At 35.7% G+C, this 25,755-nt stretch overlaps 1 protein-coding gene across 25 annotated transcripts in view; it reads left to right on the forward strand.

Annotated features, from left to right (window-relative positions):
* The window catches only part of DCDC1 (doublecortin domain containing 1), a 482,427-nt gene that overhangs the window by 207,158 nt on the left and 249,514 nt on the right, over window positions 1-25,755 (forward strand). For all 25 annotated transcript variants that reach the window (XR_007403614.1, XR_007403613.1, XR_007403622.1 and 22 more), the window contains 3 exons: window positions 2,010-2,102; window positions 9,887-10,057; window positions 23,945-24,046. Coding sequence is in view for 3 of the 25 variants with exons in the window: in XM_035701486.2 (XP_035557379.2) it covers window positions 2,010-2,102; window positions 9,887-10,057; window positions 23,945-24,046 (366 nt within the window). In the remaining 22 variants the exon portion in view is untranslated. The remainder of the gene's footprint in view (window positions 1-2,009; window positions 2,103-9,886; window positions 10,058-23,944; window positions 24,047-25,755) is intronic.

Raw genomic sequence — 25,755 nt, forward strand, 5'->3', positions numbered from 1 at the left:
TAGGCATCCATGAGGTGTATATTTGACGTTTTATAATATGTTTTTTATATTACTTCAGAACAGGAAAATAATTCTTTGGGGAGAATGATCCCAAGAACAATTTCACATGGTATTTTCTCCCATTTAATTGAGATGTAATTGACATATAGCATTGTGTAAATTTAAGGTGCACAGCATAAAGACTTGACCTTCATATATATTGTGAAATGATTACCACAAGAAATTTAGTTAACATCCATCATCACATATAGGTACAAAAAAACAGGGAAAAAATGTTTTTCCTTGTGATGAGAACTCATAGCAACTTTCTACTTTCTATGTTTTCTACTCTTTTAGCAACTTTCAAATATACAATTCAGCATTGTTAACTATGGTCATCATGTTGTAGATTACATGATGCTTATGCTTATTTTTTAACAAACTTGTTTTGAGTGGTTCGTAATCCAGGACAGGGGTTGTCAAATGTTGCGTTCTGTTCAAATTAAGCCTGCCACTTGTTTGTTTAAGTTTTACTGAGGCAGAACTATGCTCATTCATTTATGTATTATCTATTCCATGCTGCAAGGTAGAGTTGAGTGATTACAGCAGAGACTGTATCCCTGCCCACCCAAGCCTAAAATATTTACTCTCTGGCCTTCTACAGATGTTTGCCAATTCCTTATCTATGATCATCAGAATCATCTAAAGATTCCTGGGCCTGTCCCCGCTACCAAGACAGAATCTCTGATATACTGAGCTGTATCACATGTCAGTGGATGAAGAGTTCACTGGTTTGATACTATTCTTATAGCATATATATATGACTAAACTGAGGAAACCATATTATTGGCTCCTACCCCCATTTTATCTCAAGTATAAGAGTGGATCTTCAGACAGGATATGGATTAAAGATTTATGTTAACTCAAACATGACTTGCCAGGCATACAACAGAGAAACGTGATTTAAAGAAACAACAACAGAGGAGCCTTGGTGGCACAGTTGGTTGAGCTTCCCACTTTTGGTTTTGGCTCAGGTCATGATCTCAGGGTCTTGGAATTGAGCCCAGCAACAGAGTCTGCTTGAGATTCTTTCTCCCTCTCCCTCTGCCCCTCCTGCTTGTGCTCTCTCTAGAATAAACAAATCTTTAAAAAAAAGAATAAAGCAACAACAACATGAACAAAACAAACAAAACACATGGTCATTATTCATTCTTTATCCTCAATGGGGAGATACAACATGACAAGTCCATTGCTAAAGAATTGTTAAATATTCCAATTCAGAAGGTTCTGTGTTAGGCTGTTATTTTCTTTCTTTCTATTAATACCAGTTTGCTGAGTGAATGTTATTGTGTGAGTTCAGCTTTTTCCGTAGTTGAAAATAGCATTTCATTTCAATGGGGACTATTTATAAAAAAAAAAAACAACAACACAGAATGGACCACATTCACCTTTTATTAACGTATGGGTTAGCAGCAGTATTGAAGACCTTTATCTGGCTTTCTAAATGGATCAGTTTGCAGGTAACTGTTCAGGTATTTAAGATACATTATTTCTTGTCATGAAATATTATAAATCATTTTGAACTGTTCTAAAGTGTTTGAATTGATATTTGCTTTTGGTTTATGTTGGTTTTATCCTGATGTAACAGCAGCCAATTTATTCCCTACTGACAATGAGAAATTTTAATAGGAAATATCAGCCTAATTTTTAAAATTGCTATGCTTATTTTGATAAAATAAAAATGTAATTGTTGGTGTCAAGTGTCTGCAATTAAGGATCCCCTTCCAAATCATATTTTAGTAAACTGATAAACAGTAAAAGTGGAAGTGAAAGATTCGGTGTTAAATGTCTTAAATATAAAAATGTACTTTCAACTTACTTAACCTAAGTAGAGTTTCTTTCCTAAAAATATGGGCCAAATTAATTCTAAATCACTTTCCATGATTATGCTAAGTTGGTTATTTGAATAAATGTTGCAGTTAAGTGTCAGTAAGTGCCGATTTTCATGCAATTTATTTATTTTTTTCTAGTTGAACCTGGCTGTAGATGAACAGAAAGAGAAAATTACTGAAAAAGTAATTCTTTCAATGACAGCAAAAGAATACCATAAGGCACAAGAAGAAGTAAGAAACTTACTTTTTAAACTATTATAAAACTGCAATGAGTGCTAATTTCAAAGTTACAACATATTTTACTTGAGTCTGATAGTGAACCAACTATAGTTATCTGATAGCAACAAAATGAAAAAGATTGGTTAAAACTGGAATCATTTTATTAGTATAGGCAGCTTGAAAAAGAATTATATGCTTGAAAGAATAAATATTGTAATTTTCTGAAAAATATTTCTGAAAACTTTCTCATAAATTTCCTAAATTAGGAAATTATTACATGCAGGTTGAATCTGGAAATTATAAAACATGCTAACATAATAAAAGCATTAACATTTTATTGAACTTTGAATAAGTACTAAATCTTATTTTTATTTTCTGAGTTTCTAGGAATTAAATTGTTGTTCTAAATTTTAGAAAAGCCAACAATGCTATCTCTTACCAAGAAAAAACTGTAGTTTACAAATGTCAAGCTTAAGTGAGCTAATCATAAGCTTCTGTAGGCAATATTGTAATGAAGAACTATTAAAGCAAAGCTTCTTCTCTCTAAAGCTCATGCTGTGAGGTTGACAGCATATTCCATAAATGAAATAATAATACAAAATTGGTATTAGACAAAAGAAGAAAATGACTTTTATGTAGTTTCCTGGAATGCAAAAGCATTTAATCTTTCTGAGGAGAGATCATGAATTTACTAATTCCCATGTACCATTGTCAGTAAATAAAATCATAATCAACTTAAAGAATAAGGTAATGTGATTATTTAAAAATTAAACTTTCATGTAATTCTCTTTTGACATTTTGGCAAGGAAATCTATTCAAGCTTTGGGCTTTTAATATTTTCTCATCATTATGATTGCATCTGTTCTGCTAACTATGATACAAAAATTGAACAGGTACAATGTGTCAGATTTTCCTGAGTGAATTCAAGTCTTTGTATTAGAGACCATATTAATCTTTGGGACTTGTATATGTCTAGTTTTAAAGACTACATTACAAACATATATTGGTAATCTCAGCAGGGAATATTTCATAAGAAAAATTCAGCTTTAAAAAAAAAGAAAAATTCAGCTTGAATGGGTTACAAGTATAGCAAATAACAATTGTAAAGATTTAAGTTACAATTTTCACTTATTCCACTTAATATTAACAAGTTAAAAGACTAGATTTTTAGTTAGAAATTTAAAAAGTATTGCCCTCTACTCATTTGGAAAATGTTATCACAGTTGGAAAGTTATATTGATATAACTTTGGTATGGTCAACTTTAAATATCTCTAATTAGTATCATTAAAATTATGTCCAAAATAACAAATTTTTATCAGAAAGTAAATATAAAATAATCTAAAAATGAAGATTTGATATTTTCTACCTTTTAAATATTGTAATTATTTTTCTCTTTGATATTTTTCTCTTTCTATATTATTTTTCTCTTTGATATTGGAGTTCTCTTTGAACTCCAGTTTCAATGGAATGGAAAAATTTGAAGTGACCCCAGAAAATTATCATTATGCTAAATATATCATTTCAATGACATCTTGTTAGCAACACGAAATAAAAATTATCTTTTCTAGAAAATCCAACAGTATTTATGTTTATTTGATACTTCTTCTTATTACCATCTTAATATTTATTTAATATCCATATCCTTCAATGATATATCCTTCAAGGATATATCCATATCCTTTCCTATATAGTGCCTTACTTGGTCACATATTTGCTTGATCAGCTACAGCTTCAAATGTCTCTTGTTTGCTTAAGGAATCAAATATACAATAAAGGGAATATGTTTTATGATGTGTGTGTGTGTGTGTGTGTGTGTATGTATGTAATAGTCTAAATATATTCTATACAGTATGGGAATTATTTCTATGACATTACTTTGAAAGTTATTATATTAATCCTGTTGTGTAATTTCTAGAGGTTTGGCTAAGAAAAGTAAGTGACAGCAAGTTTTGGCCCTGATTCATATACGGAAATGTGAAATCCTGATGATGAAGAGAAATGAAAAATTTGGGGGGATTACTCAATTATGAATATTTTTTACAAAAAATATTGCATTTCTAAATATATTTCCAAACCCAAACTAAGTATGACAAAATCTAAGATTTAGATTTAGATTTCTACTGTCTGTGGTTTTATCTTAAAATATTGTCTTATTTCATGTAATTTTTCCACATGAAAACTGGGAATAATAATGTATATATCATAAGATTACTTTGTGGTATGTTGTATATTAAACCACTTTTTGGAAATGGCATATTAGAAATGTGCAGGTAATTTGTTATTGTTGGCTTAAAAGTTATTCCAAGTTCTCTGAAAAGTAAATACCAAGATAGTATTAAATATGTATGTAATGTATAAGAAGAAATGCTTATGAGAGAAAATGGAGAGAGCTCTGGGTAAGGCTGGGAGACGTGTCAGATTGAAATGCAGACTAGGGAATAAAGGGGAAAGGAGAAAAAATGAGTGGGAAATATCACAAAGGGAGACAGACCATGAGAGACTCCTAACTCTGGGAAATGAACAAGGGGTGGTGGAAAGGGAGGTGGGTGGGGGGTGGGGGTGACTAGGTGACGGGCACTGAGGAAGGCACTTGATGGGATGAGCACTGAGTGTTATGCCATATGTTGGCAAATTGAACTCCAATAAAAAAAAAATGCAGACTTGGACACAAGTGAAGGAGAAAGGAAGGGAAGACTGGAGGGAAGCATCTTAGATGGTGGTGCAGTCTAAGGAAGGTTTGGTGAAGCTGGTGGTGTATCCTTGACCTAAGTTGTCCTTCAGAGGAGTTCTGTGACTCCCTAAGTTAGACCTACCTCAGTATCCTCAGCTATTGGTGCCAACCTCGTGATGGTTTCAGAGGACAGTAGCTGGGACCTTTAGTTCATTATGCTCCTGTAGTTAGAAGCCTGTGGAGCACAGTCTCATTGCTTCTTCAAAAAGTATAAGTTGACATTATTTTTGTTGCCATCAACATAACCCTATTGCCAGATGTATTATAAAGGCATTTAAAATGTTTCTATTTTAGGTGAAGGAGATTGTGATTACCATATGAGCATGGAGTAGTATATGGAACTGTTGAATCACTATATTGCACACCTGAAACTAACATAACACTGTATATTAGCTTCACTGGAATTAAAAACTTTGTAAAGTCTCTATTTTAATTGCCCCTTCCTCCATGAGTGGATGGGAATGTTAAACTCTTGAATAGGCTTAAAGGTGGCACACATGATGGACCTCTGGCTGGAAACAAGATCAATCTCTTTTTGAGGTATCTTCTCTCTCAGAAGGGTTCTAGAAACTATTAAAAAGTTGGGAGTATTTGAAGTGGTATGAATAGAAGGTGGTACACACTTCAAGTTCCCTAATAGTTACATTGCAGCCCATCTTTCTAAATCAAGAGATACTTAACTTTGCTCATAGGTTCTCATGTCTTTTCTAATCTTTGTCACCAAATCTGGGTTATGTTTCTTTTTACACTGAAAAACACTGTACCCTTGGGCCTGAAAGAAAGAAGAGATTTTAGGAAATTTAAAATACCTATTTTCTTTTTTTTTTTTAAAGATTTTATTTACTCTTGGGAGACAGAGACAGAGAGGCAGAGACATAGGCAGAGGGAGAAGCAGACTCCCTGCAGGGAGCCTGATGCTGGACTCAGTCCCCGGACCCCTTGATCACGCCCTGAGCCCAAGGCAGACACTCAACTGCTGAGCCACCCAGGCGTCCCTAAGATACCCATTTTCATCTCCCTACCCTCTTTCTGGCTCTTCTTAATTATGTCATAAATTACAAAGTTTCTTGGTCTTAGGTTTAAGCAGTGGCCTAGCTTTAAGTCCATTCCCTGTGTGTTGCATGCCAAGATGCCATTCCCAGCATAGAGGCTGCCACCTTTTGTGCTGATTTCAAGTGATAATTTGGTGCAAAGTTCTCTGGAGTCCTCCTTACTAAAATAGATGGACTCAAGGCCCTGTAGCAATCAGGCCAAGAGCTGAACTCACCATTAGAAAAACCAGGAGCTCCTCAAAGTATCATTCATAACAGCCAAAGTACAATATACAGAATGTGTAATTTAGAACACATAACTTCAATGTGCATACATTTTAGAATGATTAGAAACAGAATAATATTTTATACTAATTCTAAATCATCTTGAGAATAAATTCAAAGGTTATGTAAATATGTCATAAAAACATGACCAAACTACCCAGTGTAGGTTTTTCAGCAAAAACCTCTGTCTATGTTTATAGACAGGTGTGCATTTGCATTCTTTCAGAAGTTTGGTCTTTTTCCTGATCGAATACTCATTTTTTTTTTTTTTTGCTACCTTCTGCTCATTTGTCACTCTCCCAAATTCTGTACAAGTGTCACTTCCGTGCTGCATTTCCACGGAGAATGAAGAGTAGAATGTGTAGGCTTTCTGCTGCACAATGAGATGGTGCATTTTTTCAACATATGCATACGTAAGCCTTCTTTTGTGAATGGGACTGATAGGGTCAGATAATGTTTAAAGGGAAAGGCTTTATGTCTCTCAGGCCTCTATGTTTCCACATGGATGCTCCCACACACACATAGATTGAATTATGAACAGACCCATTAATGCTGGGATCACAAAAGGTCAAGTTTTGTCTTCTTTTACCCCTATTCACATTGCCTTTGTAGAGAGAGAGAGAGAGAAAAAAGGATTTGCAGGAAAAAAAGATTCATGATGAAGAATTTTAAAAAGCATTTTTCCCCTTCTAGCAACATCTGTGATTTGAAAAAAATCATATTATGTAAAATAATTCAGGATTATTGTATTACCTACCCAATTTTGGTACATGAGTTATATCATGTGTAGGGTTATCTTTAAGGGTAATATGTTCTCATAATAACTGAGAACAAAATGTAGCACTTTGAGGATAAAAGACCTTATGAATATGTAAAGTAACAAAGTTTTAGTATAATTGGATGGAAATTTTACCAAAATGTCAGGATTCTTGATATATTTTTTTCTATTTTAAGATATGTTAATTTTTGCTAGGACATCTTTTTGGATAGTTTTATTTTAATAAAAAGTTGATAATTGATGTAATCATACTTCACATACATTAATAGATAATCATGGGACAGTTGAAAATAACAAAAATGATAGAGAAATTTTTTGAAGCAACAAAAGATTCATAGGAAATAAAACTTTTAACCAATAGCCCTTTAGAATGCAAATGACATCATCAATTGTATGGTTGGTTGATTTCTGATGTCACATGAAATCCCCTATCTGTGAAAGGCTATGGATTGTGACAGTAAAATCAGTCATGTATAAAAAGGTTCTCAAATCAAAGCCTAAAATTCCTTTTTTTTTTTTTTTTTTTTGGTGGCTCACTATAGTACAAAGTACAGTACATAAAATCGAAGGAGCAGAATTACTGACTAGCATAATACATTGCATGATACTTAGTATACTTTAAAGACTACATAAATTCTATCTTTTTGAATCATATGATGCTGGGGCTGAGCATAGGTTCAGAGAGGATCAGTGCTTTGCAGAAATGGCATCTGGAGTCTATTTAAGTCCTTTCTTTTTGTCAGACAGCTATAAGAGCAAGTCACTTGGCCTTGTTTGGTCTCCAGTTCTGGTATGATAGATATTATTATCCATCATTTTGAGGATAATACTGGAAGATAGTATGGCAAGGATGAGGTTGGAAATATTGACTAATATTAGATCATTTATCATTTCTGTATTTTAAATGTTACAGTTTTATAGTAGCATTAACAGTACTATGGAAAGCACAGAAATTCATTCCAAAAAATGGAAAAGGTTTTTAATCTTGAATACCAAGCTGACGAAGTTGGGAGGGAGCAACTGGAGGGTTCAAAATGCAATTGGACATAGATTAATTTGGTGGAGGTGGCAGGATGAATTTGAGGTGGAGAGACCAGGAACAGGGAGACCACTCAGTAGGTGTTTAAGTTGGGGTAAAGGATGAAAAGATGAGGGCTTGGACCAGAGTATTACTTATAAGAAAAGCAAAGAAGGAGAAGAAATATATGAATTTGGAAGAAGGGTTGGCAAACTATAGCTGTAGGGCCGAATCCAATTTGTTGATTATTTTTCTGAATAAAGTGTTACTGGAATACAGTCATGCCCATTTGTTACATGTTGTTTTTAGCTTCTTTCAAAGTGCAACTGCATGGTCAAACAGGTTTTATGGAAACCTTATGGCCCACAAAACTGAAAATATTATCTATCTCTTTTAGAGAAAAAGTTTGCCAATGCTATATTTAAGAGAAGGATTTTTTTCAAAGGGACTGGTTGAGAGGCTCCTGGGGGGCTCAGCTGATTAAACATCCAACTCTTGATTTCAGCTCAGATCTTGTTCTCGGGGTTGTGAGTTCAGGCCCCATGTTGGACTCCGTGCTGGTTATGGAGTCTACTTAAAAATTTTTTTTAAATAAAAATAAATTAAAAAAAATAAAGTATTAAAGGAAGTAGATGATTGATGACATAGAGACAAATAAGAGAGATATGGAATACCAAAGAAAAATCAGAATCATTTAAATTAGTTTGTTTATATGCACATCATGCTTTTAAAGTTGCTGGGGAAAGTTAAATGTCATTGAGGTGTGTGTGTGTGTGTGTGTGTATGTGTGTGTGTATAATCTTGAACTAAGTAGGTAGAGTAGAAAAATTAATATTCAATTTATATGGATAATAATACAAATTTGCTTTCATTGACTTCTCTGAATCCTCTGTAGAAGGGATAGAAATCATGGATTTAACATCAGAGTTGGACAGACAGGGACAAATACCATATTTTTATGAGAAAAAGAGAAAAAGAGGATGAGGTATCTGTACAACAGAGACTCTTGGAGAATGATTTCCCATTTTTTTTACCTTGGACATTGAAGTGAGATGGAGAATTTAGGTAGCAAATAGTTTAAAATTTTTATTTGCTTTATGTGAAATAAGGGTAGGGATAGAAAACATAGACCAAGACAAACAACTGTAACTTGATATGCAGAAAACACTTAGATTTAAAAAAGAAAATACTATAATAACCTAATATATATTAGGCACATTACTATAGGTTAGACATGGTGTCATTCATTCTGTAATCTTATTTAATTCTTAGTATGGTAAGGATATTATTATTCTTTATTACAGATGAGGGTTTTATTACTTGTTCACAGTCGCTCAGTCAGTAAGTGGAAGAGCAATGATTTTTAACCTAATATTTCAAAAAGCCCATGTTCTATTCAGGGTCATTCATAATTCTAAATGAGTCTAATTTAATAACTTTAAAGGGCCATAGATAAAGTGAACTTCTGCTTTTAATCTCTCTTGCTCTACCATATATCAACTAGTGTTTGTGTAAGAATCCAATCTATTAGAGAAAACATAAACTTGCACAACGCAGTGTTCATATAATGAAATTAAATATTGTCATTGGTACATATATTGGATTAATTGAAATCTTAGGAAGATTTTATTCTGTTAAGCAGTTTAGAAGTCCTTTGCAAACTTGTCAGGTGCATGTTTCTTCTCATATCCAGAGACATTTTTTATTCATCAATTGTAAATGGCTTTCTTTTCCATATTACTGAAGTGCAAAGGTTATAAATTTTCCCATAAATAAAATTAGCTGATAAAGGAATGCATAGCTCTTCTGGCTCTTTACTTGAAGATAGCTCTATACTCAAATTCTATATTGAAGTCATTTTCCCTCCCATCAAACTAGGTACTCAAAAATCTAATAGGTGTGACATCAACAATTACTTCTTGCTAACAACCCTTGTAATTTAACCCCTTCAGGTGAGCAGGCTGATTGATGAATTGCAGACAGCTATCAAAAGCAACAGAGGTCATCTCTCTAAACTTGGCCCCCAATTACAGGCTGAGCAGGAGCAATTCTCCTCTTATGTCTACCAACACATTAAAAGCCTTCCAGCAAACACTGTTATCCCAGGAGGCCTGCAGCTCAAGGTGGGTGTCATTCTGTAACTCTCACTGAGTTCAGCTAGAGATGAAAACACTCTGCTCCATTTGAAGACCCTTCTAACAATGCCACTCAGCTTGAATTTCTTTTAGTATTGTCTTTCTCACACCAGAGTTTGGCTTACAAGTGCTATGCTAATATTACCATTCAGGGAGTAGGTTTTAAAAGAAAATACCAAGAGGCATTTAAAAAGCGGATTTATAAACTTTAAATAGTTTTCAACTCAGAAAAGTAATTATAACGAATAAATTTAATCATGTGAATGTTGCATACTTTTTCCAGGGAACACATATTTTTAACAGAAACACTTTGTATTTCAGTTTTAAAAAATAATTTATTTAGAGAAATGGGAAAGGCTTTAATAATTGACAGACAGTGGCAAAAGGAATTAGAGGTGAAAGGCCAGGTGACTGATTGATGTTCAAACTACATTTCCAAGGAAAAGGATCTGTATTGGATAAGTGTGACACATGTCTGAGTTCACTTGGTAAAATCAATACTTAAGAATATACTGGGGAAAAAAGGTGAATTGGTTATTTGTCAGGACAAGATAGCTAAATGTCTTGGGCTACTTTTTGCTATTGCATCTCTGGAAGAGAAAAAGAAACTCATACTTAGTTAAAGCGAACTAAGTACTGAAAGTTTAAGGAGTTTAAATACTTCTGTTGATCATAATTGAGTTCCCTTGTTAAGTCTGTCAAGTTAATGTTGTTTTATAATTTCATATCCCACATTTCAAGAGAAAAAAATGAATTACTCAATGGATGGCTCTTTTCCATCGAAGGAACAAACTTATAACTCATCATTTTCTTTTGATTATATTTATATTTGAATTGATAACATTCTGAGTAATTATATTTTGATCAATCTTTATCTTATAATTCTTTTTTCTATTCAAGTTTATTCTACGAAGATAAACTTTATATTGTAATTATGAACATTGTATTTTCTATCTATAATTCTTTAAAATGACATTCTCACGTTTGCATTTGGAATGAGGATATTATCATGCAAAAATTGACCTTTGGGGAAATGTAACTCTACAATAAACATGATAATTTATTTTCCATAGTCTGCTAGTCAGCTAAAAGCTTAGGAAGTGATGTTCAAGACATCAAGTTCAAGGGTTCCCATCATCCAGTAGCATTTTTTTTTTTTCCAGATTTCTGACTTGGTTACAGATCTAGTCCAACATTTTGCAAAGTGCTTGCTTTGATTATGGGAAGAGCTAGGGAAGGGAGCATGGTTACCTTGATATCATTTATTTATGTTTGATGATCTATATAGTTCTGTTGAATATGTATGTATATATATTACACATCTATGTTTATACACATATGCACATGTATGTGTGTATGTATGTACACATATCCATGGCTCAGCTTTAAGAACTAAAATAATTGATTGTGGTTGTCATCATCTTCTAGAGTAGTGGATCTCAACTACGGTGTGATTCAAAATCCCCTGGAGTGTTTTTTCATATTGTATATGGTTGTATTCACCTCTTCACCGAGGTTCTCATCCTCATCATATCTTTCATTGGTCACTTAAAAATAGCAGCTTTTGGTCAGATCTTAATACTAGCAGGTCACCTCTCAAAAGGACACACTCTTTCTGTATTCTATATTGTGTCAGTCCCATGCGTGCAATTACATGACATAATATAGTACCAAGTTTAAACAGACATAGAAGACAAAGGACTGAGAACGACCCATATTGGGTGTCCATCCCTGGTATGGGAAAATTCCCTGTAAAAAAAGTTGAAAACATAACAACTTTAGACGAATTTTAAGAAAAAGTTGCATCACTCATAATCACATCATTCATTATATGACCATTCTCATTTTTGCATGTATTTTAAAAAGATTTTATTTATTATTTGACAGGGAGAGCACATGTAGGCACAGTGGCAGGCAGAGGGAGAGGGAGAAGCAAGCTTCTTGCTAAGCAGAGAGCCCAATGCAAGGCTCCATTCCAGGACCCTGGAATCATGATCTGAGCCTAAGGCATATGCTTAACCGACTGAGCCACCCAGGTGCCCCTGAATATCATTTCCATACGCACTCATTTGCCCTATGTAGTCAAAACCACAATGTGCAAGCTTTGTTGTTGCTGTTTTCTGGTACACTCTCTTGCCTTCAATCATAGGACCTTTTAAGTTGATGAAATATTATTGTTTTTAGCTTTAGTAGTCACACTCAGTATGCACCATAATTTATGAAGTCCTTCAGGTTTTTGGAGTTATTGCTTATAGTCCAAACTTCTATCCTCTGTCAGTGCTGCTACCCCCGGCCACTTTGAGAACATCTGCTATAGGCATGGCTCAATGACTTTTGCTTTTCCAGTCCTGTTCTTTCTTGCAACTCCTCCTCTTCGTCCCCATGGAGATGCTGTCAGAAATGTTAGCATTTCCCTGGGAGAGCAGGAAAGAAAGGATTGATAGGAAAGGGTATTAGCAAACCTTTAAGGGATGGTGGGTGGAAAAACTAGAAGGAAGTTGGGTGATTGTGACAGAGAATTGATAAGCAAGAGTGTGGGATGTGTGAGTGGGTGGCAGACAGCACAGGAGAAACGAGTGGAAGATGGGTACAGGGAAGTCTTTTCACTGGAATTAGTGCTTTTCACACACAATTGGTCAATAATGCTCTGTGGGTTGTCTTCCATTTGCTGTGTGTGGAGGCAGATCCAGTTTCTGTGAGATCTAGAGCTGATACAATCTGGGGGAGAGGAACTTCTTTAAAATTAGTCCTGCAAGTGGATATTTATTTAGAATGAGAATGTAAATCACTATGAATTAATGGAGGATTGGAGATTTAGATCCTTTCTTCTGAGACTTTTTAAAGGAACTTCTCAGAAATACTTAACATGGAAATACTCCTTAATTGCTGGGGAATTGCTGGCTTCCCCCTTGTGATTCTCTATACCTCCCAGCAACTTCCAGCACTCTAGGACTGGAAGAGGTAAGGCCCTTTTGGCCCATGCCTATGATTGTTTTTATACAATTAGAGGAATATGACATCTTTTGAAGACAATGAAACTAATGTGTGAGTTTTTTCAGCTTTTTACTACAACTTTATCATTCTAGTTCATCGGCTTGTTTATCTTTAGAAAATGGGATAATTTGATAACAGAAAAGATTCTAACTTTTATCTGCAATACCCTCCTAGCATTCCTTATGCTTTGGATATCTGAATTTGTATTTAGATATTTGAATTTGAAATTTGCTCTGCCAGTGGCACAAGAGCACCATGAATCCATTTGAAATTTATGTTCTCTTTGATGGTCAGTTTTTTCATAAGTTTAAAGTTTTCATTATAACCATATGAATTAGTAGAAGGTTTATTTAAATGTTTAGGAATCTGGGGATCCCTGGGTGGCTCAGCGGTTTGGCCCCTGCCTTTGGCCCGGGGCGAGATCCTGGAGTCCCAGGATTGAGTCCCACGTAGGGCTCCCTGCATGGGGCCTGCTTCTCCCTCTGCCTATGTCTCTGCCTCTGTGTGTGTGTGTGTGTGTGTCTCTCATGAATGAATAAATAAAATCTTAAAAAAATAATAAATATTTAGAAATCTATGGAACAATTAAACAAATAGAAGGAGATAACTGAGGTTATCCATAAGATAGTGGCAAGATTTTTTCTTGAATAGGTTCATCACTGAGTGTGTATTATGTCCTTATTTCCATTGTACATCCCTTGATTTTTATCTTTCTATTTAACCTGCTCTTTTCCAGATATGTATTTACAATCCTTGAGCTTTGTTATTTCACCTACATTATTTAAATAAACAATGGAAAAACCAATTTAGGATATGCATTAAGTACAGATACTAAAATGTTCCAACATGACATTCATTTTCAAAGGAATTATGATAAAAGCGGAAAAATTGGAATATTCAAGGTTATTATGATTTTAAGAACACTCATTAAATGTTGGGCAAAATGTGATGGAGATCATCAATTTTTATATGTGGATTTTATCATAGTAGGCAAGTATTGGGCTGCTCATTTTAAAGGCAAAGAAACTTGAGATCTTATGAATGCTTTCCAATATCTTACGGGATAAATATTAGCAGTAGGCACTGAAACTGCTCCTCTACCCTACTTTCCATTCTTTCTTTCTCTCCCTTTCTTCTTACCTTCTTTTCTCTTCCTTCCTTCCTTCCTTCCTTCCTTCCTTCCTTCCTTCCTTCCATCCATCCATCTTTCAACTGTTGGGGGGGAAATGCCAGTATATTCACCTCAGCCTATTTCCTGACAGGCATCTGCAGCCAGGTGTAAATCTCTGTGCAGGAAGATACAGTCTTCCCTTCCTTGATGGGCTGAAGAGAAAAACTGCATCTGTATCAAAATCAGGAAGAGCAATTGGTTGGGGCATCAGCTCCCACGCAGAGCTGGTTGTAATGAGACCAGCTTTCCTTGCGCAGTCCTGACAGCCTTGAAGGTGCCCAGAGAATTGCCAGGTGGGCAGTCAGCAGGGAAAGTCCACAGGCCAGAGCTGGATTACTGTCCCAGCAGTTACCCAGACTAAATGCAACCACTGAACCTTACTGCTGTAGGCACGCACTCTCTCTCGGGGAGATTGTCCTTCTCCATAGCAGTTAATTTGTTTTTACCTCTCAATTAGCTTTTTCACAGAGTGTTTGAGATGCTCAAGTTGTTGAGATTCTCTTCCTACATATGCTCCCGTCCCCTGGATTACTCACTGACATCTATGTTAGCCCAACTCACCATGAGTATTATCAAGCGTCAATTGATCATCTGAACATAGAAATGAATACAGATTTTCTAATAAGTGCAAATGAAGTGATACATTTACACCTACTTAAGATTATACTTACAATTTCATTAATGTTTTATGACAAAAAATGGGTTATTCATTAAAATAAAAATGTGCTGCCATTGATGGCAAACTTTTGTATAGGTTTTAGTTACCCAAGATACTTATTCATATTAAGGAAAAAAATCAAATTTATAGGCACATTTGATATATTTTTAAAAGACACTGAAAGCATAAAAACATATATTCTATCCAAATATGAGAATATGATCTTTGAGGCTAAGAATTTGGAGAAGTCTGATGATTTAGCTCATATTTAATCTTAAAATGTTTCATTTCCCCCAGTGAAATAAAATTTGGGGGATGTGACTATGTTTTTCTCATCAAAAAGAAGTCCTCATTTTCTTTGAAAAGAAATATATTGAGTCCAGGAGCTTCCAAAAACCTTAATTTACCAAGCTCTTGTATATATTATATCATATTATATCCACCTACTAGGACCTACATACCTGGTACTTGAATCCCAATTAAATATAATTTTAAACACTAAATTAATATAGACAAAGTGAGACCCTTATTTCATTTCTTCTTCAAACATCTGAATGTATAAAGGGCTTATTGAAATTACTTAGGTTAAGACATGATAGACAGGCATATTTGCCTTGCCACCATCAGCTAGATAATTTTGAACATTTTCATATCTTGAACTTAGTGAGAATTGTAATTGGATACAAAGAAAATATTTTTGTAGACCATTCACCTTGTTTTGGAAATTTCACTTTGTCAATAGACACAGAAAAATGGGATGGGAGATAAGCTCTTTAAAAATAAAATATAGGGATCCCTGGGTGGTGCAGCGGTTTGGCGCCTGCCTTTGGCCCAGGGCGCGATCCTGGAGACCCGGGATCGAATCCCACGTCGGGCTCCCGGTGCATGGAGCCTGCTTCTCCCTCTGCCTGTGTCTCTGCCTCTCTGCCTCTCTCTCTCTCTCTCTCTCTCTTTGTGACTATCATAAATAAAAAAAAAATTAAAAATAAAATATAACACCAGGTGTGTTATACTGTATGTTGGCAAATCAAACTCCAATAAAAATATACAAAAAAAATAACAAAACAATGAAACATGACTTTTTAAAAAAGATTTATTTTTTTATTTTAGAGAGGTGAGGAGGAGTAGAGGGAGTGAGAAAGAGAATCTCAAGCAGACTGCTAAGTGGGAAGCCCTGTACAGGGCTCTGTCCTACAATCCTGAGATCATAACCTGAGCCAAAATCGAGAGTCAACTGTTCAACAGAGTCACCCAGGCACCCCTGAAATGTGATTTTAAATGCTTAATGGCAGCAAAGTGCAGTTCTTCCCCCAGGTTAACTGTGAAGCCTATGATGGTCATTTTGCAGGCCTCTCCATCCTCAGCCTCTGTTGGCTTTCTTCCACCCTCACTCCCTGAACTCCCAATTTAGACTGCCCAGTGCCCCGTGTTCTCATTTATCACCTTTTTTTCAAGATTTACTGTTTTGAAAAGGGCAAAAGCTTCTTTCAAGGTAAGACAGTTTACAAAAACATATTTTTCTCAGATTAAAATTCTTTTTTGGAATCTACTATATAAATGAAACTAGGCTCTATCTGTCCTATTTGAAGCCAGGATGGTGGCTGACCCCACAGACTCACTCATTACGTTTGTTCTCCCACTTGGGACCATAGACCTCCATCCACCAGCCCCACTCCAAGCCTGCTGAGGAATTCCAGAGAGCTGAGATTGATAATAACAGCCTCAAAGGATCAATAATCTATAAGGCTGAATATCATTTACTCCATGGTATTTTAATTATGATAAAGGAGTAAATCTCTGAGTGGAATTTCAAGTATTGACAAGTTGGTGGGAGACATATTTTTGGGGTCAGAGTCTTTTGGCTCTCACCTAAAATCCTACCCCCTGGGCAGTCACTTAATTTACATCTGCCAAATGGTGGGTTCTGCTTCAATTTATAGAAGAAATTTAAAACACCTCTTTTTTAAAATCAATCATTTTCTGTTATCCTTTTAATGGGCTTTAAGCATTATTTGATTGTTGGTCCAGATACCACTTAGACTTATAAAGTTTAACAATTATACAATTCGTTTTCACTTAAGTGTATTTTCATTTCCTGGGACAAAACATACTGTCTCCTTACCTGTTAAATACTAATTAAAAACATCTGTTAGGCACTAAAACACTTTTTCTTATATGTAGTATAAACATATTAATTCATTATTAACTTTTCATTGCCCTAATCCCATAATTTTAATATTTGCTTTTTGATTATCACTTTATCTAAGCTAGACATGTTTACTGTTTGATTTATAATACACATTTGAGAAAATATAGAAACTGTGAATATTCTAAAAATTATCTTGCAAGTCTATAAAAGTGAAAAACCTAACAGTACATTTATTTGATTTAATGTACATATAATGTTAATTCAGTTAGAGTTGATTTTCTATCTGCAATCGTGATTTTGAATTTTGATTGGATAAAGATTATTTCATGGTTAATTAGCTTCTCGCATAAGACAAATATTTCATTTTAATTTTCATGTTCTTTGACTTACATTGAAAAATCTTTTAGTATAAAATACTTTTCTGTGCCCTTAAATTTTTTCATATTAAGTTTCATCTTATTATAGTCTCCAAAACTAGATATAAGAACAAACTTTGATATTTGTAATTAAAAACATGATAGGACTTTATTTCTGAAGATCTCCTTATCCTTTATAAATAGATTTGGCCCAGGGCAAGTCATTTAACCTTTGTGAGACTTCCCTGTAAAATGTGGTTGCTTTGAGCATTGAGTGATTTAATGTGTGTGATTATGCACCCTGCACTCTGGATTGCCATGCATGTGTGTGCGGATGCTGTGCCACGCTGCCAAATCCCCTCTTCCAGACTGAGGTACCCATCCCTCAGCTCCCACAGCTATATCCTTATTGCCCTCCATGTCAAGGAGCTGCTTCTCCCAAGACTAGGCCCACATCCTGAGGGCAGCTTGCATTTGGCTCATACGCAGTGCAAAGACATGGCTCCCTTTCCTCAGTTCTGGACAACTCCGAAGGGCTGGCCATTCCAGCTCTAGGGCTCCCACCAGAGGCCTCTGATGCAACCACATCACAGTTCACCTTCAGCTACCCACGCCGGCTTTCCTCATTCCCTCACCAGTGTTACTCTGGCGAAGGCTCCCCGGTAAACTTCCTGTGAGTAAATCTTGGTCTCAGAGTCTGCATTCTGGGGATCACAATCCAAAACAATGTGAGTTAACTTTGTTTCAACATATTTAATTCTATCCACCTGAAATATGCCACATATTTTTGCGTGGCTATTTTATATTCCTGTTCTTCACTGGACCTCTTATAGTAAATCCTGTTACTGTACAGCCTCTCAACTTTTGGCAACTCACTGCAGTGTCATTTTCCTATTATTGCCTCTTGACAGCATTGTATCCTGAGGTATTTTGAAGCTTAGATGTTTGGCCTTCTATTCACGCACAGAAGAGCTTCCTGGGTGGTCTGCCTCGCTATTACGGAGAGTTTGGGAACCTGCTGTTCCCCCACAGCTAGCTCTTAACCAGACTTATAGTATTAGAGGCTGGATAATGACACTGAACTAGACCTTATACAAGTCCTTAAATAGATAGGATACATGATGCCCAGCAAACCTGTCAAAGAACCACATTAGGTCAAAATTCATTCAGGTCATCTTTCCCCATAAAGTTTAAGTTTTGGTCACTGTATATATAAATAAAATTCTTCTAGATCTTCACTGGTATTTTTCTGCCTTCACAAATACTTCATATGAACAGTTATATTTCATTTCATTTATTTATACCCATACACACAGACATCATATTTCAGAAATATTAGCCTAGTTGCAAATTTTAATTCCCAACCCTGTTTATACACAAATAAGTAAGTAAAATTACTTCAGGAATGAACAGTAGAAATGGACCATTTCTCACCATGACTATTGTTACTACTCTGGTTTGAGCCACCATCATCCATTCTTTAGATTGCTGTTGGTCCCTACAATCTACCTCTGCCCAGCAGCCACAATAATCCTTTTAAGTTAGATCCTGTTTTTGCTCTGTTCCAAACCTTCCAAAGAGTCTCCATTTCTCTATCACTTTGCTCTAACGACACTAGTCTTCTTGCAGTTCTTAGAATGTACTGGGCACATCCTTGCCTTAGTTTCTTTGCTCAAGCAGCTCCCTCTGCCTGCACTGTTCTTCTCCAGCCTATTTGCTTGGTTAACTCTCCCTGTCAACTCCTTACTCAAGTCTTTCCTCTTTTGAAAGCCTGTTCTGGTCACCTGCTTCATATGGTGTTTACCATGCCCATCACACTCCCTGATCCCAGACCCTATATCCTCTGCCCTTTTTTAGATAATACCACCTTCTAACAATCTCAGAGGTACATTTACTATGGAGCTAATGAAACTGAAGCTTCAGGGTCCCTTCCCTGCACAGGTCTCTTCCAAAACTCTGGGAGAAACACTAGCAATGGGTGCACATGGTCATGTGTTCCTATAAAATTTGCAACTATATCTGAACTGTAATTGGTTGAGACCACTGTCTGTTTCACTCCAATTTCTTCTCTGTCAAGTTTGCCCTTGTACCAAGTGGTGTTGAAGTGGCCGTGTTTCTGAGGTCTGGTGGGGGGAAATTGAATTTGGGATACATTTAGTTTAGGTATAGTGGAATGTAATTAGTGTTTTGCAGTCACTTCCCTGTATAGTTCAGTTAGTGCTAACTGTTCTGATATGGAAAGAGCTTCCAGGAAGGTGGCTACTGCCCGCTAGCCATAGAGCATATTGCTTTCTGACTATGGATTAGAGTGCTTGGCATCAAAAGTATATGGGTGGTGGAGGAAAAAAAGTTGTGAAAATAATAAAGCCAATAAAGCCAATTTTAAAGAAATCTGATCAAGATTTCCCCAAATTTGACATTAATACTAAATACTTTTATGAAATGACCAACAAAGTTGTGAAGCTGAGAGAGATTTTTCTTTAAAAAAAATTTTTTTTAGATTTTATTTATTTATTGTAGCTTAATTCCATGACTGTCAGATCACAGCTTGAGCCCAAACCAAAAGTTAGGTGCTCAACCGATTGAGCCACCCAGGCATCCTCTTTTTTTTAAACAATTTTTTTTTTTAGATTTGATTTATTTATTTGAGAGAGAAAGGGGATGGGAGGGAGAAGAAAGGAAAATCCAAAGTAGACTCTGTATTGAGCGTAGAGCTCAATGGAGAGAGATTTTTCTAATTAGTAATCAAAAATCTTTTCATTAACCATGCTAGAGGGAAGAATTATCTTTCCATTCTCCTTATAGAAAAATGTTACCAAATTACCACAAGAAAAGGTGATCAAAGACAATTCAGCCAAAATATGTGTGTTTAGATAGTTAATGATAATATTTTGTAATTTTTTGCTATGGGTGAGCTTTTGAATGTGTGTAAATTGTGATTTCTTTTCTCATTTTATTTACTTATTTATTTTTTAAAGATTTTGTTTATTTACTCATGAGAGACGCACACAGAGAGAGGCAGAGACACAGGCAGAGGGAGAAGCAAGCTCCATGCAGGGAGCTCCATGTGGGACTCGATCCCGGGACTCCAGGATCACACCCTGAGCCAAAGGCCGATGCTTAACCACTGAGCCACCCAGGCGTCCCTCTTTTCTCATTTTAAATGAATATTTTGTATCTAGTTTTACATTTGTAATTTTGTATTCCTTTTGTTAAAGAAGGCCCACCAAATTGTATTAAAGGTCCACCAAGTTCATTTAATTTGGTGGGCCTTCTTTAACAAAAAGAATGAACAATTAGCATTTACAAGACCTGGATGTATCCTGACTATGCTATATGATTTACTTACTTGTTCTATTCCTTAAAAGCAGGAATCTTAGCTTCTTGATATTTCTTAAGCACCTGAGCAGTGCTTGGCACGTGGTAGGCACTCAGTAAATATTTGTTGAGTGAATGAATCAATTACAACATTACAATAAAACATAGTGTTAATCTAATTTAATCCTGTTTAAGAAAAGTCAATATTGACATGAAGGAGAGTAATTGATGGAAAACACTCCTTAAAATTTTTTGATTGTTAAAACTAATCATAGAAGTAAATCCTTATTCATAGATATTTTCTTCACTAGTCGTTAGCTACAGTGTTTTTAAAGAGGATCTGGATCACCTTTTTTTTTTTTTTTAAGTTCTATTACCTTACTCCTTGGGACCCAAGACTAGCCTCAGCTAGCTTTTTCCATCATCCCACTCCAAGGGTAAGAATTTAATTTTAGAGCCATAGGGAGGCGAGGCCATGCAGAGAGCCACTGAGGAGCCAATACAGCAGTTGGTTTTTCGTAAGCCAAGGACCAGGCAGAAGGAAAGTAAAAGTCAACTATTCTTTAATTTTTCTATATCTAGTCAATCACAGAACTTCTGTTTAGAGAGTGATCTTTGTTTAGACATTGGACGGTAGAAGTAAAAAAAAAAAAAAAAAGTGCTTCCCATGCAAAGGAAGAAAAAAAATAAATATAATACTGGATTTTATAAAAATGAGCATAGTATAAAGAATGAGAGGTAGGCCTTAAGAAAAGCAGAATCTCATAGTATTTCAGCTTGGGGAATTTTTATTTTTGTATAAATACAGAAAACAATACATTATACCTAATGGAGGGCAGCCTTCTTTCACTGAAACACCTAAACTTGTACTTAAACCCTAAAACATTTATATCTTTTTAAATGCCCTTATAGAGATTTTGGAAACCAGAGCCTTGTTTGTTTGTTTTTGAGAACAATTTTGGACATAGAAGGGCAGACTTCTTACTGGTAGTGAAAGAAACAGTGAACTAATGAAGGTCCTAGATGTTGGCCAACTCCTCTTTGCTCTCTCAGTTTGGCAGTTAGCACCCACACTGCTATTTTCTAGAACATAATTTTCTGCACTCTGATTCCACATCTAGCAAGTCTTGACAAAGCAAGGAACATCAATAAGTTCCCCAAACTGAGCTTTTGTCAATGCTAACCTTGCAGTATGCTTGACATCCAGAATCGTGACTGTCCTTGCCAAATGTCACCATTGTTTAAGACGTTCAGGTTAGGGCTCTGAAGAGATTGTTGGGAGGGTAAGATTCTCCATCCACATTATTTCCCATGGGTTTGCAGGCAACAGTTGGGTTTACAAAGTTCCCTATAAAAGTAGAGAGATTTTTTTTTTGCTCAGAATTATATATGTACTCAGAAAAGAAGTTTTTAAAAATCCTGGTTAGCAAAAGATGCTATAGGATGTAGACAAGGCTGATAGCTTGTGCTATTTCCATGGACCATCAGCATGATGAAAAGTGCTGAGTGGAAAAAAAACTACAATTTTTGAACATTATTACTCTTTTTTTTTTTTTTTTAAATCTCTCTCTCTCTCTCTTTTTTTTTGCTAAAGCCTAAGGAAGTATTATTGAAGCACATTATTTCCCAAATGAGGTTAGGACTAATTAAATAACTCTCAAAACTGTCTTAAAAGTAAAACAGATGGTTTTCTTTCCTTACAAATAAGATATTTTCCTAAATCATCTTCTCTGGAAATAGCACGAGAGATAAATACAATGACTACTTGATGTGATATGTGTATCAGAAAGGGAAGAAAAGAACTTTTGGAAAAAAATAAAATAAATAAGGACTTAAATTATTCATCAGGTCTCTCTTGGCCTGCTTCTATTCTTAAGAGCCTGGTGAATGGATTGGCACACCCCATGTGGGTCCTCAACGTGGTTAGGGGATGGTGTTCACTCTAGTGGATCATTCCTGCTGGACTGGTTTGTTTGGATACTCTGGACCAGAACGCTTGCTAGCACTTCTTTCCCAGCAAGTGTTGCATAATGCAGCTTAAGAATTTTCTCTCTGTTCTCAACAACTTGTTGCATATGTGCACTTAAAATGGATGGCTTCATCATACTGCTACGCAATAAATATGTCAGGTTGAATTTCCTTTTAGTGAGTCAGAAGATGAGCTGAACACTGATATATATTTTTTTAATTAATTTTTAAAAATAAATTTATTTTTTATTGGTGTTCAATTTGCCAACATATAGAATAACACCCAGTGCTCATCCCATCAAGTGCCCCCCTCAGTGCCCGTCACCCAGTCACCCCCACCCCTCACCCACCTCCCCTTCCACCACCCCTTGTTCATTTCCCAGAGTTAGGAGTCTCTCATGTTCTGTCTCCCTTTCTGATATTTCCCACTCATTTTTTCTCCTTTCCCCTTTATTCCCTTTCACTATTTTTTATATTCCCCAAATGAATGAGACCACATAAGTTTGTCCTTCTCCAGTTGACTTATTTCACTCAGCATAATACCCTCCAGTTCCATCCACATCGAAGCAAATGGTAGGTATTTGTCATTTCTAATAGCTGAGGAATATTCCATTGTATACATAGACCATATCTTCTTTATCCATTCATCTTTCGAAGGACACCGAGGCTCCTTCCACAGTTTGGCTAGAACACTGATATATTTTATTATTTTTATTTTTTTAAGTTTCTTCTTTTTTTTTTTTTTAAGTAGTCTCTACACCCAGTGTGGGGCTTGAACTCACAACCCTGAGATCACGAGTTGTTCTACAAACTGAGCCAGCCAGGTGCTCCATGAACACTGATATATTTTAGATATAAATCAAAGATTGCTCATGTAATTCATGGCTTTATGTTCTTCAAGAAGAATGAAATAAACTAGTTAATTGGTCACTGACCTTTCTTTGATCTTTGATGTTTGTTCCATTTAAGCATCCATTGCAGTCAGTGATTTTTTTCCTTTAATGTCCACTTTTCCTTCTATTTTAAAACTGTAGGGGAATGCCAGTCAGGTTAAAGACAGTGAAACTGAAGGGAGAAACCAGAGACTTTCTTATATGATTCTAGTCCTGCTGATTTTCACTACCAATTACTTGCACATGTTCATAGAGTCAGGCCTTACTTTGGATAGTTCCCATATGCATGACTTTCAGTTGACACGCACATACACATTTTACATATGTTCACACATACATATATAATTTTGAATGTGATTATTTTTCAGATATTTGAAAATGGTAAAGACACTGGAGAGGTCTCTGTCTGCATCAGCAAAAAAGACCTGGAGTCTAATAGCCCATTTCAAACTGGCGACATGATGGAAAATGTGAGTTTACCAACTATTTATGGCTGTAATGTCTCTCAAGTTACTTATTAATTTAGATAATTACATCTTTAAAGTTGTTTTGAGAAGATTAATAATTTGCTGCTCTGTAAAGATCAATAGTCTCAAGCTTGACTTTTGAATTTCTTAGGCTCTCAGCTTTAGAAGAGTATTAACTCTTGGCCTCATACTTAACGGTGTCTTAGCCTTCATTACGCCTGTATTTGGAAATCTGTCTACGGTGGACACTGGGATTGCCCTATTGTTTACACTTTGTAAAGAAGTGACATGATATTAAGTGGAGAGTATGTTCTGGGCTGGGGGTATTTCTAAACCCCAGACCCTGAGCAACTAACATATAGCCTTAGTCTTCTCCGGTGCTCATTGCAAACACATCCAGATGCTTTATCTTAGGCACTCTTACCTTTACTTATTTTCCAGACAATTGGGATGTTTCTCAGGCAGAACCAACATGTTCAGGGTCTTTATTTTGAGTCTTTGTCTTGCATAAAAGGACAATGAATACCCTGTTGTTTACAAATTGGGGTTATGCACCCGAGCGCACACCAGTGTTTTGGGCTCTGCTCCTTGGCCTTTGTTCAGAGACTTGCTCCTTTTTTTTCTCCTTCAGTTTAGCACCCTCAGACTTACCTCTCCCTAGTAGTATCCATTACCTGGCCTTCACAGTTGTATAGAGTTAGGAGAGTATATAACACAAGAGTTGAATAGAATTAGGAGGTTTTCATCTGATCTGATCATTGACTGGGCTCAGGAGAGATGGGAAATGCTATGTTGATTGATTAGAAAGAGAAGGCTCAAGAGCCTTGGTTGGTTTCTTTTTGCTATAACATCCCTGACTGTATGAATCACCATGGTAGAAAAACCTTCCTAGAATTCTCTACGTGTTTCCCTTAGAATATTTTACTTTTTGGTTTACATTAAGATTGAAGACAGCATTTATTTTATCTTATACAGGAAGATATTATTTTGTAGAGTTTTTGTGCTGCCTGATAGCACACTGAAATTGATCTATGCTTGCTTTTATGTGCAAGTAAATCTGGAGGAAAAACTTGAATTAGGGGCACTGTCAAGTTCTTTGTTATGGGGATTCCCTTGTGATACCCAAGGATGACTATTCCCTTGGTGCACACTTTTCTCTATCATTAGTCTAAGATGTTTCACACTCTTCTCAGGTCTCTGAACAAATTTGTGTCCTATAAAGGCCTGGCGATGATAGCTTTACAGATAAATGGGTGAAGATTATCACAACTTTTGGTTGCAATAGCCTAACCCTAACCAATGACCTAGAGATGAAAGGCACTGAAGCCCTTACCTCCTGTAGGCTGTTGAATGCTCATCTTTGAACACCTAAAATGCAGTCTGTCACCAAGTTGAAAAAAGACAGATTGCAATGCTACTCCTGTGAAAATGAATTTGGTTAAGTTGTCAGGTGTTCATATCCTTCTGCCAAATACTCCTATTCTTTGTGTATGCATTTATTTTTTGGATCAGGCCTTAAGTATTTTATATCTTTCCCCTTTATGAAAAAGATGATGCCTGTAAAGCAAAATCACTGTGATTTAAAAGATGATCAACATTACACATTTTCTGAAATAATAGCAAAGCAACAAAAAATAAGCTCAAGGGCTTATATCACACAGAAGTGTTGGGGCTTTATAAAAACGATCTATAGAATTCAAACCACATTTGTG

Source organism: Canis lupus, chromosome 18 (assembly GCF_003254725.2).
Source record: "Canis lupus dingo isolate Sandy chromosome 18, ASM325472v2, whole genome shotgun sequence".
Lineage (NCBI taxonomy): Eukaryota > Metazoa > Chordata > Mammalia > Carnivora > Canidae > Canis > Canis lupus.